The sequence below is a fragment of the Eschrichtius robustus genome, chromosome 10, assembly GCF_028021215.1.
Source record: "Eschrichtius robustus isolate mEscRob2 chromosome 10, mEscRob2.pri, whole genome shotgun sequence".
NCBI classification, from domain to species: Eukaryota; Metazoa; Chordata; class Mammalia; order Artiodactyla; family Eschrichtiidae; genus Eschrichtius; species Eschrichtius robustus.
In genome coordinates this window covers 81,314,376-81,332,313 of record NC_090833.1, presented here as the reverse complement: position 1 = coordinate 81,332,313, position 17,938 = coordinate 81,314,376, and the positions used below count along the sequence as shown (strand labels likewise).

Below are 17,938 nucleotides of genomic sequence, written 5' to 3'. Positions count from 1 at the left end.
GGTCACCAACCCCCAGACTGCAGACTGCTACCGGTCCGTGGCCTGTTAGGAACTGGGCCACACAGCAGGAGGTGAGCTGTGGGTGAGCGAGCAGAGCTTCATCTGCCGTTCCCCATCGCTCCCCAATGCTCGCATTACTGCCTGAGCCATCTCCACTCCCCACCCCCCCACGCCCTGGTCCATGGCAAAATTGTCTTCCGTGAAACCGGTCCCTAGTCCCAGCAGTTGGGGACTGCTGCACAGGGAATTATACCCAGTATCTTGTAATAACCTATAATGGAATATAATCTGCAAAAATACTGAGTTACTTTGCTGTACACCTGAAACTAATATAATATTGTAAATCAGCTATATTTCAATTTAAAAAGGAAAAAGAATATTGGCTCTGAGTGAAAGACCTATATTCTGAAAACTGTAAAACATTTATGAAGGAAATTGAAGATGATACAAAGGAATGGAAAGATATCCCATGTTCTTGGATTGGAGGAATTAATATTGTTAAAATGTCTGTATTTCCCTAAGCAATCTACAGATTTAATGCCATCCTTATCAAAATACACATGACGTTTTTCATAGAACTAGAACAAACAATCCTAAAATTTATATGGAATCACAAAAGACCCCAAATTGCCAGAGCAATCTTGAGGAAAAAAAGAACAAAGCTAGAGATAGCATGCTCCCTGACTTCAGACTAAACTACAAAGCTTTGCTCATCAAAACAGCATGGTAAGACTTCCCTGGTGGCACAGTGGTTAAGAATCCATCTGCCAATGCAAGGGACATGGGTTCGAGCCCTGGTCTGGGAAGATCCCACATGCTGCGGAGCAACTAGGCCCATGCGCCACAACTGCTGAGCCTGCACTCTAGAGCCCGCGTGCCAAGAGCCCGTGCTTGGCAACAAGAGAAGCCACCGCAATGAGGTGCCCACGTACCGCAGCGAAGAGCAGCCTCTGGGACAGATCCATGGGACAGAACAGAGAGCCCAGAAGTAAACCCAAACACTTCTGGTCAATAAATCTATGACAAAGAATATACTATGGAGAAAAACTAGTCTCCAATGAAGAGCGGTGCTGGAAAAACTGGACAGCTACATGTAAAAGAGTGAAATTAGAACATTTTCTCACACCAATATGCAAAACTAACAAAATGGTTTAAAGACCTAAATGGAAGACTGGAAACCATAAAACTCCTAGAAGAAAACATAGGCAGAACACTCTTTGACATAAATTGTAGCAATATTTTTCATTATCTCTCTCCTAAGGCAAAAGAAACAAGAGCAAAATTAAGCAAATGGGACCTAATTAAACTTAAAAGCTTTTGCATAGCAAAGGAAACCATCTACAGAACAGAAAGACAACCTATGGAATGGGAGAAAATGTTTGCAAATGATATGACCAATAAGTGTTATCCAAAATATATAAACAGCTTATACAACTCAATATAAAAAAATAACCCAATTAAAAATTGGGCAGAAAACCTGGATAGACATTTTTCCAAAGAAGATATACAGTGGCCAACAGGCACATGAGGAAATGCTCAAAATTGCTAATCATCAGAGAAATGCAAATCAAAACCACAGTGAGATAATAATCACTTCACACCTGTCAGAATGGCTGTCATCAAAAAGTCTTCAAATGTTGGTGAGGATGTGGAGAAAAGGGAACCCTAGTACACTGCTGGTAGGAATGTAAATTGGTGTGGCCATTATGAAAAACAGTATAAACGTTCCTCAAAAAAACTAAAAATAGGGACTTCCCTGGTGGTCCGGTAGTTAAGAATTTGCCTTCATTAAGAGTCTGCCTTCCGATGCAGGGGACATGGGTTCAATCCCTGGTCAGGGAACTAAGATCCCACATGCCTCAGGGTCCTAAGCCCGCATGCCACAGCTACTGAGCCCTCACACTCTAGAGCCCGTGCACCAAACTAGAGAGCCTGCACGTCACAACTACTGAGCCCATGCGCCACAACTAGAGAGAGGCCCGTGTGCCACAACGAAAGATCCTGCATGCCGCACCGAAGATCCCATGTGCTGTAACTAAGACCCAACGCAGCCAAATAAATAAATTTTTTTTTTAATTTAAAAAAATTGAAAAAAAACCCTAAAAATAGGACTACTATATGATCCAGCAATTCTACAGCTAGATATATATCTAAAGAAAATGAAAACCCTAATTCGAAAAAATACACGCACCCCAATATTCTTAGTAGCATCATATGTAATAGTCAAGATATGGAGCAACCTATGTGTCTTATCAACAGATGAATGGATAAAGAAGATGTGGTACATATATACAATGGAATATTACTTAGCCATTAAAAAGAATGAAATAATGCCATTTGCAGCAACATGGATGGACCTGGAGATTATCATCCTAAGTGAAGTAAGTCAGAGAAAGACAAATATCATATGATATTGCTTACATGTGGAATCAAAAAACAACAACAACAACAACAAAAGTTCATACAAATGAACTTACTTACAAAACAGAAACAGACTCACAAACTTAGAGAATAAACTTATGATTACCATGGGGGAAGGGGGGGGAGGGATAGACTGGGGGTTTGGGATTGACATATACACACTGCTATGTTTAGAATAGATAACCAGGGAATTCCCTGGTGGTCCAGTTGTTAGGACTGTGCGGTTTCACTGCAGAGGGCACAGGTTCAATCCCTGGTCAGGGAACTAAGATCCCACAAGCCATGTGGCGTGGCCTAAAAAAAATAAAATAGAAAAATAAAATAGATAACCAACAAGGACCTACTGTATAGCACAGGGAACTCTGCTCAACATTCTGTAATAACCTAAATGAGAAAAGAATTTGAAAGAGAATAGATACATGTATATGTACAACTGAATCACTTTGCTGTACACCTGAAACTAACACACTATTGTTAGTCAACTATACTCCAATGTAAAATAAAAATTTTTTAAAAAGATGTGGTATATATACACAATGGACTATTACTCAGCCATTAAAAAAGAATGAATTTCTGCCATTTGCAACAACGTGGATGGACCCAGAGGGTATTATGCTTAGTGAAATAAGTCAGAGGAAGACAAACACTTTGCTACTTATATATGGAATCAAAAATAATAATAAAATGAATGTATATAACAAAACAGAAACAGATTCACAGATAAAGAGAACAAACTAGTGGTTATCAGGGGGGAGAGGAAGGGGGCAAGATAGAAGTATGGAATTAAGAGATACAAAGTACTGTGTATAAAATAAGCAACAGGGCCTCCCTGGTGGCGCAGTGGTTAAGCATCCGCCTGCCAATGCAGGGGACACGGGTTCAAGCCCTGGTCCGGGAAGATCCCACATGCTGCAGAGCAACTAAGCCCGTGCGCCACAACTACTGAGCCTGCACTCTAGAACCTGTAAGCCACAACTACTGAAGCCTGTGCACCTAGAGCCTATGCTCTGCAACAAGAGAAGCCACCGCAATGAGAAGCCTGCGCACTGCAACGAAGAGTAGCGCCCGCTTGCCGCAACTAGAGAAAGCCCGCGTGCAGCAATGAAGACCCAACGCAGCCAAAAATAAAATAAATAAAATAAATAAATTTATAAAAAATAAAATAAGCAACAAGGATATATTGTACAGCATAGGGAAATATGGTCATTATTGTATAATAACCTTAAGTAGAGTATAATCTATAAAAATAATGCATCACTGTGCTGTACACCTGAAACTAATATTATATTGTAAGTGAACTATACTTTAATGAAAAATTAAAATCTAAATGTTCGTGATATTCTCATCTTCTACTGAGACTTTAATTATGATATAGAATACACCTTATAAACTGTAGAATCACTATAAATCAACATACACAACAAAAATCCTTCCATCAATGTTCCTAATATATAATTTTGCCATCTAAATTGAGGAAATACAGCTTTGTAAAAGTACTGATCTTCAAATGCTCTGTTCTCCAAGTTGTTAACATGTTGAAAGAAGCTGTGTTTCAGTTTCCTAATCATCAAAGTAAGTTAGTACACTTCCCTACCTTAGTGATGGAGTTGCCGTGTGACATACTGTTGACATATTACATGGTACACAACACCACATACAATTATGGAAGATAGAGAGTAAAAACACAGTATGCATTTTATTTATTTATTTTAAAAAAATCCTCCCAGCTCAACCTTCCCATTTGTTCAAAGGCAGAACAATCACAGTGAAAGAAGCCCAGGAAGTGTGAGCTACTGACCTGTGCTGTCTTTTTTTTTTTTTTTAATATTTATTGGCTGTGTCAGATCTTAGTTGAGGCACACAGGATCTTTCGTTGGCGTGCAGGCCTCTCAGCAGTTACAGCACATGGGCTCTCTAGTGGCGCGAGAGCTCTAGAGCGCCCGGGTTTAGTTGCCCTGAGGCATGTGGGATCTTAGTTCCCCGACCAGGGATCGAACCCACGTCCCCTGCATTGGAAGGCAGATTCTTAACCACTGGCTCACCAGGGAAGTCCCCAGTATACATTTTAAAACTAATATGTGCAGAGACAATTAACGAGGAGCCCAATTTGGAGGAGTGTTATACTATACAAAGATTGAGAAACTGCCTCAAAATTTTGCAGTAAGCAGCTCAGTTGGAAATAGTTCTAACGTTCAGCTGTGCAGGAGGGCAGGGAACAATGTTTCTCTTGGGGAGTTCCCTGGCGGTCCAGTGGTTAGGACTCCATGCTTCCACTGTAGGGGGCCTGGGTTCAATCCCTGGTCGGGGAACTAAGATCCCGCAAGCTGCATGGTGCGGCCAAAAAAAAAAAAAATGTTTCTTTTGAATTTTCAGTTATGCTTTGTTCACATCCAAATCAGGAATTTCATACTCCGAGAGGTCACATCAGCAAGAAAGTCCAAATAGTTTTAAGTCAATGTAGATGTCTTGTTAAATTGGATATAAACAAGGTTTTATTATTTATAAAAAAGAATGTTTGATGTACCATTAACATTAGTTTTTGCTGCATTAAAAAAAAAAAAGTATTGGCTCTGATAATAAAGATCTGAATTTGAATCCTGGTCTTACCACTTATTAGCACAGAGGGCAAGTTATTTAAGGCTTTTGAGACTTGGATTTCCTCATCTGTAACATGGATAATGATTATATATACTTCACAGGGTCATTGGGAATATCAGATGAGATAGTGCTTAGTGGCTGCCATATTGAAAATGCTCAATACTTGTTAACCAGTGTTAATGTTCAGACTTGATGATGAGCATCAACCCCTGAACATTCCCCTCACATTCAGTGTATTCAAACTCATCATCTCCCTTCCAGGACCTCACCTCCCCCTGCCATTGACATATATTGGTAAATTCTCCTACCTTCCACCTAGGTGCACAGCCAGAGAACTAAGACTCTTCAGTCTCCTTAGATTACCAAGCCATGTTGATTCTGTTTTCTAAAACATCTCTTATATCCATCAATTTCTTTTCTATCTTGTCTACTTGAGTGCTCATCATCTATCTTTTGAATTACCCCAATGTCCTTCCATATTTTCTCTCTGCCTCTAGTCTTGTCTCCTCCAATCTGATCTTCATGTTGCTGCCAGATTAGTTCTTAAAACAATTTTTTCTTTACTGTAAAAGTAATATATGTTTATTGTAAGAATTTTTTTTAATTCAAATAAACAAAAAAGGGAAGAATTACCTACACAATTTGTGCCCAGAGATAGTCACTGTTAACAATTTGAAATCGATCTTGCTAGTCTTTTTTCAGTACATATTTCAGTTGTTAAAATGGGATTACCAGTAGGTTAAAATGGGATCATACAGAGGGATGGATATATGTATAGATATATGATATGCCAAGTATAAGAAAATGTTGATGGTAGACTATAGGTGTAAGGATACAATTCATTGTAAAATTCTTTCAACATTTCAATATGTTTGAAATTTTTCATAATAAAACTTGTATAGTTTTATTTTTTATATTTGCATTATAAACCGTATGTAGTTCTCTAGATGTGCCCTTCTCTCTCTGGCCTTTTCTAGATTTCACACATGACGAGCCCTCTGCTTTGAACCTTTGTCCACAAACCTTATGATACAAACAAGTTGGATGATATTTCTCCCATGTTAGACAATTTTTACTGTGAAGTATTCAGGAGATTTGCAATGTGAGAAGGGCACCTTCTGGTCTCAAAGGAGTGTTGCCAGATAATGCTACTGGAAAGGAATTTGAAAACATTTTTGTTATTGGTTCTTTTATTTTATTTTTTTATTTATTTTTGGCTGAGTTGGGTCTTTGTTGCTGAGCGTGGGCTTTCTCTAGTTGTGGCAAAGTGGGGGCTTCTCATTGTGGTGGCTTCTCTTGTTGTGGAGCACAGGCTCTAGGCTTGCGGGCTTCAGTAGTTGAGGCTCACGGGCTCTAGAGCACAGGCTCAGTAGATCTGGCGCACGGGCTTAGTTACTCCGCGGCATGTGGGATCTTCCCAGACCAGGGCTGAAACCCGTGTCCTCTGCATTGGCAGGGGGATTCTTAACCGCTGCACCACCAGGGAAGCCCTTTTTATTGGTTCTTGATATACTGTTTTATGACTATACCACAGACTTGTTTTTAAGTACTTCATTATGTTCCCTAAGGAAAACTATTTATGTTTTTAAGCATTCATCTTAATGTAGAACAGTCATTCTTAAGGCATTTTTTAAAAATTTATTTTATTTATTTTTGGCTGTGTTGGGTCTTCGTTGCGGTGTGCGGGCTTCTCACTGCGGTGGCTTCTCTTGTTGAGGAGCACGGGCTGTAGGCGCACGGGCTTCAGTAGTTGCAGTACGCGGGCTCCATAGTTGTGGCTCGCAGGCTCTAGAGTGCAGGCTCAGTAGTTGTGGCGCACGGGCTTAGTTGCTCCGCGGCATGTGGGATCTTCCTGGACCAGGGCTCGAACCCGTGTCCCCTGCTTTGACAGGCAGATTCTTAACCACTGTGCCACCAGGGAAGCCCAGAACAGTCATTCTTAATTCAGGGATTATGGTTCCTTCAAGAGGCCCATGAAGCTCCCTGAAATTGAGTGTGCAAGGTAGGTTTTTTTGTGTATTTTTCTAGAGAAAGGGGTCTTTAACATTCCTAAGTCTGTCAGAGGGATACATGACTCAGAAAATATTAAGCGCCACTGATCTAGAGTGGAAGTTCCCAAACCCTATTGCCTAGTAGAAGTCACCTGTGCACGCATGCCCAAGTGACCTAAGCATTTGGCTTGGAAAATTACTGAGCTTTATCAAATGTATTATGCTCTCTTTTCAAAAGTCCCACCAACTACGTTATACTTAAAGGTTATATTTTAACTCCTACACCTCAGTTGAATCATCCTCTTAGTGCGGCTATTAAAATACATACCGCTTTCTGTTTTGGTGTGGGCGACCTGGCCAAGCTTCAGCACATGTGAGCATGGTGCACAAAGAGCTAGACTAAGAAATCCCATTTGGCTTCTGTGGGACTGTCTCATGAAGAGTTGGCTATGTCTGACATCTGTGGTTTCCTTGCCCTACAGGCTCACGCGATGGTTCTATGGGACTCTGGGAGGTGACAGATGATGTGTTGACCAAAAGTGACGCAAGGCACAATGTGTCACGGGTCCCTGTGTATGCTCACATCACTCACAAGGCCTTAAAGGACATCCCCAAGGAGGACACAAACCCTGACAACTGCAAGGTCCGAGCTCTGGCCTTCAACAACAAGAACAAGGTATGAGCTTGCCAGAGGTTCCCTGACGCCTGTTCCTCTTGCTTCAGCTTCTTGGCTTATGTCTTGGGAGGTGCACTCTCCTTCTCCTTCCCCAAGTCAGAGCTTACTACATAACTCAGTTCTGAGCCCACAGAGCATCTCTTGAAGGCTGAGGGATGCTTAGTTACAATCTCTCTCTTGAGAAAGATTATAACTGAAATTATGAAAGCCACCCCTTGCACTGAGTATTCTCTGGATGGTTCATATCTATTAGCCTCTCAGAGTTTCCCCAGGGCCACTCTGATTTGACTGTCTCTCATTTGCACACGATCTTGTCGGTGCTCTATTTTGGGTGTGATTTTCCTACATGCAGTCACTTTCTTCTCTCTTGTATTCCGTTTCTTTTCATTCTTTACTGCCTCTTCTCAACACTGCCATCAAATCTTAACTTAATCATTTGAGTCAGATCTGAAACTGCTGGGCTATTTAGTAGAGTGTTAGTATGGAGACCCAGAGCCAGAAGAGAAGAAAGGCTCTTTTCCCAAAATTTGAATCAGGCCACAATTTGAGGGGTAGTTCCCTTAGCCGCCTCCTATCTCTCATCCGTATTTATGGGTTAGGGGTAGACTTATCTCTCCCAGCTTAGACCCTCTACTTATAGAAACTCTCACACTGAGACTTACAAAACTGTCTTTCATGTGCATGCTCTGCTCTAACTAGCAAACAGGATGTCATGTGTATGATTGTATAGTATGGGCTTTTTTAACCATGGTTGTCTATGTTCAAACCAGGACTTGCTTCTTGGGTTCTCTCAAGAAGCAGCCTTGCTTTAATATGCTGTACAGCTGCATTTTGTATGGCAAGATGATGGGTTGATAATCCCTGGCACCATCATAGGATAGGAGTGAGTAATGGGAGGACCCCAACCTTCAGGGTCTTCCGCTGCTTACTGTTATATATTAGTTGCTGTGAGTATAACCTGTTTTTCATCGCTCTTGCAGGAATTGGGAGCAGTATCTCTGGATGGCTACTTTCATCTCTGGAAGGCTGAAAATGCACTGTCTAAGGTGTGGTGAACATGACTTAGTAGTTTCACCTTATAGTTAAAATACTTTAATCCTCCCTGAACGTTTTCATTCTTGTCTAAAGCACGAATTCTCCAAGGGTCTGGGCTCGTGATCGCACAGTGCGTGAAATTCTGAGTCTGGCCCGCCCCTCTTAAAAGTCTTTTAAAGAAGTCAGAGGGAACCCAGCAGAAACTATGTTATCAGTTGATTGGAGTAACACGTACAGGATAATCTACGCATTTCCATTACCCAACAATAAGAGATCTATCTATTTCCTGTGAAATAATTAATTTAGAACAACTTACAGCAATTTTATGACAGGGATACTGGCAAACTGAGTAAATTTTTATGCTCTTCAGAGAAGGTGAAAATGACTGATTAAACTAATGTCCAGAACTGGGGGGGGGGGGGGGGGGAGTCAGAGGGGGTGATTCTTTCACATTGCAAAGACTTGCTGAGAGACTCCTTTAACTAGCAATCTTCCAATCCACAATGCATTTAAGTATTTGCTTATGGATTACTGACTATTTGCAATATTGTGAGGGCAGGAAAAACCTAAATGTTAGGAACCATTGGCAACCGAAGATCAGTTAAACTAAGATTAATCGTCTCTAAAATAATCACGTAACACATGGATTTAATTTACAATATTTGCAAGCACCTTTTGCCTAAAGTTAAACCTACCCGTGGATCGTTTGTCCTCTTCTTGTCCCAGAGGCCTTTGCAGCTTATAACTTCTATGATAGACTCTTTTTCAAGAGGAAGCAGAGCTCCAGGAATTATTGATTTCCTTCATGTCACAGCAGCCTTTGAGCACCTTGCTTGGTGCCTTACGTGCAGTAGCCACTGAGGATTGGCTAAATGACAAGGATCCAGGGTTAAGGCTGATTGGGGTTACCTGGGGTTGAGCAGTCCCACGAGTGTGCTTTCTATAGTGTACAACTCCCATACAGTTGGGGAGTTAGGCTGAGGGTAGCCAGAAATCAGCCCCTTTACCTGAAGATCAGTGAGAAGGGTAGTGGCTCTTCCCGGCAGAGAACAGAGTGGGACCTTGGCTTTAGTGCCCTGGGGTTATCCCTGGAAACAGCCTGTGGCTTTTGGCCTTTCTCTCTGCTTCTGATTATTTAATTCAAGCTTGACCTTTTTCCCTAACTGGCCCCTCTTCAGTACCTAGATCTTGTTTATTATCATCATTCTTTCTTTCTCTTACATACGTAGGGGTGGAACAGGATGTTATTTCCTTAATTGGGACATGTCTTTTTGTCTGTGACTTTGTTTGTCTGGTATATGAGGAAAGCCCACAGAGGTGGGCATCTAAGAACAATGCCCTGCCCTGTGCTTTCCGGTAATGCCATGGGTGCATCTCTTCTCTCTCTGTTTTCAGCTCCTCTCCACCAAATTGCCATATTGCCGTGAGAATGTGTGCCTGGCCTATGGTAGTGAGTGGTCCGTGTATGCAGTGGGCTCCCAAGCTCATGTCTCCTTCTTGGATCCACGGCAGCCATCATACAATGTCAAGTCTGTCTGCTCCAGGGAGCGAGGCAGTGGTAAGAGGCCCCCGTGTGCCCCTCAGGCTTACAGCTGCGTTGTGAATGGGTTTTGACCTTCAGTTTCAATATTGGTTTCCAAACAAATATAGTGATCTTTATGGAACCTGGTGGAGGTGTTTGGTGACACCGAGGGGAGATTGAATACCTGCATACGGCTGCAAAGCTTCAAACACCGCACACAAATGTGTGGCCACAGAAGCCTTTGATGGAAACCAATAGTCAGCGTATTGGTGGTTTCCTTTTTCTTCCACAGAGCCCTACTCCTTGTGGTAGTTTTTTGCTGGGACCCTACCTGAACTATAAAATTGTTTTATGCTAAGGGATGATGTGGTGGGGTGAGGAGGATTTTACAGAGGGGCACGTGGAGACTTTTGGGGGTGCTAAATATGTTATTTTGATTGTGGTGGTGGTATCATGGATATATACATATGTTAAAACTTCAAATTGTATACCTTGAGTATGTGCAGTGTATTCTATGTCAATTATACCTCAATAAAGCTGAAGAAAATATTCAGTTTAGTTCTTACCCACTGGGTGAATTAGTCTTCAGGCCCCCCCGCCTCCCAATCTTTAATAGCATATTCTCTCTGAGGGCACCCTCATTCTTCATTGAGGAATAAAAAGAGAGACTTACGTTTGTACTGTACTTTAAGATTTCAGAATACCTTTGTCTGACATCTCATTTCATCTTACCAAGAACCCTGTGGGAAGCAGTTTACACCCCATTTTATAGATGAGGAGACTGAGACCCAGATTGGTTAAATAACTTGCCAAACACCACACAGGTTGGTGGGGGAACAGCCAGGGACCAGAATCCAGATTATCCAACTAACAAAGTGTGTTTTCTTCTTCATCTGACGTTGTCCCCCTTCTCATGCAAAAATGTGGCCACTTTCTCCTGAGAGTCCTAAAAGGCACAGTATCTTCTCTCTTTCAAGTAGTATTTATTTTCGTGTAGATGCTGCAGTTTTGGCCATTGTTTTAGATCTGTTTTCAGTTATTCTTGAAATACATTTCAGAACAGAGAGAATAATGTGTGTAAGGAAAGTAGTAAGGGAAAGAATAAATAGTCTTGGCTGGAATGATGTCTGCAATGAAGTTTTAAGAGATTTTGGTTACTGTTACAGGAGTAGCTTTCAAACCTAATAAGGAAATATTGATTTCACAAATATTAGTGAGCACCTCTTTTGTACTTAGAGACATCTTCACATCCCATGCACTTATCTGATCCACAGATGCAGCAGATGTATTTTCCCTGTGACCCAAAGTGATTAGGTGACTTGTCTTAAATTCACAGGTGAGAGACAGTGCTCCTTTGAGTGCTTCAGTTCTAGGCTGTTTGCCACTCTCATAACACACTTAATACCAGATAAAGACCTTTTGCAGTGCCACGGTAGTGGTTTTAGGTCAAATACAAGAAAGTCCTTGTTAATGTAATGATTTGTAAATATGCAGATTACCCTCAGTTTCAGTACGGGTTGGAAACATATAATGGAGAAGAAGTCAGAGTTATGAAAGGTGACTTCAGAGTGAGTCGAGGGGAGGCAAGCAAGTTCAGGGCATACTTACGGTCTTGGGCCCAAAGCATCTTGGGCATCATCAGGCATTTGGTATTTCTGAGGCTTATGGGAAGGTTCCTGTTAGTGTGTGGATGGGCAGTGTGGCATCAGGGTTCTCTGGCTTGTGCGTGAGCTAAGTCTGCCTTGGGAAAGGCGCTGTGGTATTTAGGGGTGCCATGTGAACTCAGTGTCAGAGAAGTTCAGGCTAGCAGACCTGATTGCCCTTTACTTTTCTCTCTCTCAGGTATCCGGTCAGTGAGCTTCTATGAGCACATCATCACTGTGGGCACAGGGCAGGGCTCCCTGCTGTTCTATGACATCCGAGCTCAGAGGTTCCTGGAAGAGAGGCGCTCAGCTTGTTATGGGTCCAAGCCCAGACTAGCAGGGGAGAATCTGAAACTAACGACTGGCAGAGGCTGGCTGGTGAGTAAGCCCGTGCCTCACATGGTCACTGGACAGTGACAGAAAAGTTGTATTCACTCTACCCACCCGCTCCCACCCCCACTGACACACCTCCTACCACATAGTTTTTCACTAGTAAGAGACACTCCTTGGAGCAGAGAAAGGCACTTTCCCTTGGTTTTGTTTCTGTGTCTGCATGTCTGTGGGAAAACAGGCCCAGTAAGACACACCGGTTGGCCCAGGGTAACCCCCAGGTGAAAATAGAGCTGGAAGGAGAGGAACCTCCCACTGAGGCTGCCAGTGAATTATTAAAGCATTTGGTTCCAGCAGTCCTGAGAAGACCTTAGGTTTGCGTAGCAATTCTTCAGCCTGCTTGGCTCCTCCCTAATGTTCATTTGGAAAAATGGGGCTCCAACTCCCATGAGCACCAGTCTCCTGTATAGATACAGGACCCTCTCCTCTTAAGGAGCCTAGAAAGCATTCTTGTCCCTTCTTTCCCTTTTCTGCCCCACGGCGAGTGCTCACAGAGTCTCTTATTTCCCACAGAATCATGACGAAACCTGGAGGAGTTACTTTTCGGACACTGATTCCTTCCCCAACGCTGTCTACACGCACTGCTACGACTCGTCCGGAACGAAGCTCTTCGTGGCAGGAGGACCCCTCCCTTCAGGGCTCCATGGAAACTACGCTGGGCTCTGGAGTTAACGGCAACTAAGTCTCTCCCAGAATGCACAGAAATTCACTAACTTCCATCCTCAGTTTCCATTTCTTCTTTTGATTTTTTTCCAGTTGTGTGAGTCCCTCATATTTTAGTGGGAACACCAGAGTTTGCCTATGGTTTAGGCACTTGGCAGGAAGAACCTCTGTACAGAAATCTAAAGGGTTTTCTTTTTTTTTTTTTTCCTTTTTTCCCTTTTGGTAAGCAGAATTTTACTTTACTATCTTTTTTCTTTCTGGCTTCTCAACCAGACATTGTTGTTAATTCCTGTTTATATTTTTTCTTTAAGCGACACACAGTCTCCCCTCTCTGGCTTCTTTAGGTTGACATAGTCATTCTCACCCTTACTTCACTCTTGAGAGGTAGGGCTCCTTTATAATTATATGGTTGCTGTCAGACTTTCTGTGAAAGTTTGGGGGCTCTGTGTGTGTGTGTGTGTGTGTGTGTGTGAGAACTTGTATGCCTGCAAGTACCGTTTGTCACTGAAATTATCTGGAGTGAGGATTACTGTAATTAAAATATTTATAAAAGAAACAACTATATTCACAGAGTCCAGCTTTGGGACTAGTTTTTATCTTGTTTTGTAAAGTCTAACAACACTGATTATAGGAAGTAAAAATAGAAAGGAAAACAAATCACCGGTAGGAAACCCTTCGAGTTAGAGTGAAAGCTTCCCGGGGACTCATGCCAGGACTCCAAAGTAATCCATCTCCCGCCTGCCTTCCCATCTGTGTGTCCCCCAGGTGAGAACATTTCTGTGTATGTGTCCCTTCCACTTCAGTTTCCCATCTGCTTAAATCAATGGCCACTCCCCCAAAACATCAGGGTCTCCATCCAAGGTGCAGCTCTGGAGGCTACAGAAGCCTTGGTAGGACTTGGTAAAAAGAATCTCCATCCAAACCTCCCTCTCCCTCCTCTCAAATAAGACCTGATCTGGTTTCTCAGGGGCCTGGAGCTGGGGGCCTCAAGTCTGCTAAAATTCACATACTCGGTCCCCTTGGCTTTGGGGAGAAACTTCTTTGCCTTTCTTCTAATCTCCCCAGTGGGTTTTGCTTTTGTCTTCTAAATTGGGTTCAGTTCTGGAGGGTGGGGATGAACAGGGGATTTATCTGTGTGTAGTGAGTGCTTCATGTGTGTAATGTTTGTTTTTCTTAATACAGTGGAGCCACTCTGTTGGCTCAGCCCTGGGATGGTGATGGGGTGGCCTACAGCCAACAGTGGTGTGCATGTAAAAGCATCTATGTGATTAGTAATTTGTTCCTCACTTGAACTGTCTGTTTAGTCTGAGGTTTTTAAACTTGCAGGCAACTGACCGTGATGTCCAGTTACTCCTTGCTTTTTATGCATCATGTTGCAGATAATAGCTGTTCCCACCCACAAACTCCTCCACCATTCTAAACACATACTCTGCTTCTGTCAGCAGCCCATTCTGGGGAAAGGAAGTCATATTCCTGCACTCTAATTTCTAAGCTGCTTTCCCAGTTATCCCCCTCTGCTCTGGGAGTAAGTGGGGAGATTGAAAAAAAAAGAGTGTCTTCTCCTTGGTGATGGGGGCTGGTGGGGAGGGGAGACAGCAGGTCCACCCTATCTTGCTGTGGTACAAGGCATACACCACAGGTTCTAGAATTCTTATCTTCTAACCTAGAGAAATAGGTGCTATAAAACAGGGAATTAAGCAAAATGCTGGATGCTACAGATCTTTTAATTGTCTTAATTTTTTTCTATTATTAAACTACAAGCTGTAGATTTCTTAGTTCTCACAGAACTCATTTTAAACCTACTTGTATAAAAAATCTTAAGTAGGATGTTTTGTACTGTTGCCAGACCCTCTTCTGTGATGGGTAATGCGTTTGATTGTTTGAGATTTTGTCTTTAAAAATGTGGCACTTGACTTTTTGCCAAGTAAAAAAAATAAATATTATTCCAATGCAAAGTTTGAGTTTGTATAGCCAAGAGACAGCAGGAAAAAGGCCCCAAATGACTGGTTGGAAGTGGGGTGCAGCTTGGGGTGCTTGGATTGCTTGGAGCAGAAGAACACAGGAGTTCCCTCAAGGGTAAAGGCAGGTCGAGGGCAAACACACAAACACTAAGACCTACTTGCTCCTTGCCCCCAGCCCTGGCCCAAGATCAGTTGCTCTGGAGTCCAGTTGGGAGTGGGTATGCCCGGGGGAAGTAGTGTGGTACTTGGAGAGAAAACCAGACTGACGATGAGGGGGCGTGCTAGTCTTTTTGCTCTGAGTGACTGTGGATGTGAGCAACGTGACCAGCTCCTCTTACGTAAAACAGGGTTGGTGACAGGCCCCGTCTGCTTCAGTGGAGGGGCCCTGAGAATGACTGTGAAAGTGCCCTGGGAACAGTATCAGTTTTTTGAAGTTGGAACCATAGATTCTAGCTTTAAGAGGAGGATGCAGTGTCCATAGTGAGTGATGCTCTTCCCGGAAGCTGTTCGGGGCTGTAGCTGAGAGAAAGGCAGACTGCTGAACCCCACCACTCTCCTCAGTCATCTCTGGGAGACCCATCAGGGCTGGGCCACAGAGCCAGGCAAGCTGAATACAGCTGCCCTTAGAGACTGATTCAGAACGTGACTCATACAGGCACCTACCTATATGATCAAAGGCTGCAAAACAGGAAGGGGGAGGTGAATGAGTTGAAGCAAGTGAGAGGGCTTCCTAGAGGAGAAGAGTTACATTTGGAAAAGGACTGGAATTGGCCTTTCCCAAAATGAGATTTTCAGACTCCCCAATCCATGGAACAGTAATTGGTGTTTGCAAAATGCTCCATGGTCAAATTATTTTTGGGAAATGCAGATTAAAACAGACATGCTTCTCACAACCTGAGGTTTGGGGTTACCATGGGACTCATGTGCATGAAACATGCTCAGAGAAAGGTGACACGGGATGTGGGGAGGGCCTGGCCTGGACCTCTGGCCTCTGTGGAACCTTGGCCCTGCTCTCACTTTCCAACCAGACTTTGCAGCAAAGTGTGTATCACAGAAGGGCTTTGTGGACTTTATGTGGTCCCTCCCTTTCCTGCCAGCAGTCCTTACTCCCAGGCCATGAAAGAACTTCCTTGTTCTCAGGCGCATGCCTCATTCCAAATGGGCTGCTGGCTCCTCCCATCATCCTTTGGGTCCTTTTGCAGAAGTCTTTGGAACCTCATTTATGCGCCAGGTTCCCTCATGCCTGCCACTTCCGAAGTTGATTAGTATTAATCTGGTCCATTAAATTAATTAACTGGGGCTTCCCTGGTTGTGCAGTGGTTAGGAATCCGCCTGCCAATGCAGGGGACACAGGTTCGAGCCCTGGTCTGGGAAGATCCCACATGCCGTGGGGCAACTAAGCCCGTGTGCCACAACTACTGAGCCTGCGCTCTAGAGCTCGAGAGCCACAGCTACTGAAGCCCACGCACCTAGAGCCCGTGCTCCACAGCAAGAGAAGCTACCGCAACAAGAAGCCCGTGCACCACAAGGAAGAGTAGCCCCCGCTTGCCGCAACTAGAGAAAGCCCACATGCAGCAACGAAGACCCAATGCAGTCAAAAATAATAAATTTATTTTTTTAATTAATTAACCATTAATTTTCTATTAAATTTATTAGTGTTCCTAATAAAGCTAAAGATTGCCAGTCCAGGGCTCTCTGATCCTATACATTTCCTAGAGCAGGTACCCAGGAAAAGTAAGTCAGGGTGTCAAGACCTGTGGCTTAGGATTGGGGGGGGGGGGGTCAATCTTGTAAGATCCTATGACCCAAGTGTTTTTTTTCCTTCCTTTTCAGTTGGCTGGTGTCTGGGAGTCAACAATGTGGAGGGGAAAGGGGAGAAGAGGAACACTCAATGTTTCTTGCTTTTAGCCACATCTCATTTCATGCTATTGTGCTGAAATGGCTGGAAGCTTTGGGAAGGTAGAAACGTGGGCTTCTGATTCTGGAATTACTGATGAAGACAAAAGAAAGTTCGGGTTTGTTAGCTTGGTTCTCCTGCCCTCATTTCAGCTCCTCCAAAGAATAATCTAGAGAAACACATGTGAGAAATTTGTTTCTAAACTACCACTAGAGAGAGAGAGAGAGGTGTGAACTGAACTCAAGATGGGACTGTAAACTCACGATTCAGCTCTCCAAGACAGGTATGAGCTGTCCTCTTAAATTCCCCCTGGGTTGAGCCTCACATCTGAACACTCCTCTTGATTAGTGTGTAATTGCCGAAATCAGAATTTTTAAAAGATAATAATACTCATTAACTGAGCTCAGAGTCACATGTTTACTGCGTTTCTTGTTAAGCAGTATTCAGAGCTGTAATTAACATCCCTAGTGCTAAGAACAGGAAGAAAACAAATGATCAACTCCCATCTTAAAGAAAATAAACTTCCCTTACTCGTAGCTACTTTTTTCTTAGCTGGTGACAGCCTGGACAGAGGACTGGAAAAAATAATGCAGCTTCTTTTGACTCCAGGGTCAAGGCCATTTGTTGATGCATGGAACACTGTGCTGGGTACGTTGGCCTGAGGAGTGGCCGTTTGGGCCGTGTAATGTGTTGCTTGCCCAAGAAACATCCTTAACTACCACCACCGCAGCTCTCTGCTCCCAGGCCCTTCTGCTAGAAGCACAGAATTATTGCGCCAATCACCATGCTTAAGTTCCCACCATTAGACCTTTCTTTTTTCTTGAGGAAGGGGGATGTTATATTACCTAATTAAACATACTAAAAAAAAAAAAAAAAAAAGAGAGTGACTTTCCTGGCAGTCCAGTGGTTAAGACTCTGTGCTCCCAGTGCAGGGAGCCCAGGGGTTCGATCCCTGGATCTCTGGTTGGGGAACCTGCATGCGGCACGGCACGGCCCCCCCCCAAAAAAAATAGATACTATTGCTCTTCCCTGGAGGAGGTAAATTCATGCCACCCCCAAATGCCAATTGCTCAAGGTAAGTGTGGACTGAAAGGGGAGGATATGGGTTCAGTTATAGATCTACTGCTGCTGCTCATGGGCA

General features: G+C 43.2%; 1 protein-coding gene across 1 annotated transcript in view; it reads left to right on the top strand.

The window, feature by feature from the left end:
• DCAF12 (DDB1 and CUL4 associated factor 12) overlaps nucleotides 1-14,878 on the top strand; it is a 40,374-nt gene extending 25,496 nt beyond the window's left edge. The window contains exons 5-9 of the mRNA XM_068552873.1: nucleotides 7,493-7,686; nucleotides 8,667-8,732; nucleotides 10,117-10,279; nucleotides 12,086-12,264; nucleotides 12,790-14,878. Of these exons, the coding sequence (XP_068408974.1) occupies nucleotides 7,493-7,686; nucleotides 8,667-8,732; nucleotides 10,117-10,279; nucleotides 12,086-12,264; nucleotides 12,790-12,948 (761 nt within the window). The 3' untranslated portion in view covers nucleotides 12,949-14,878. The remainder of the gene's footprint in view (nucleotides 1-7,492; nucleotides 7,687-8,666; nucleotides 8,733-10,116; nucleotides 10,280-12,085; nucleotides 12,265-12,789) is intronic.
• Nucleotides 14,879-17,938: the final 3,060 nt, after the last annotated feature.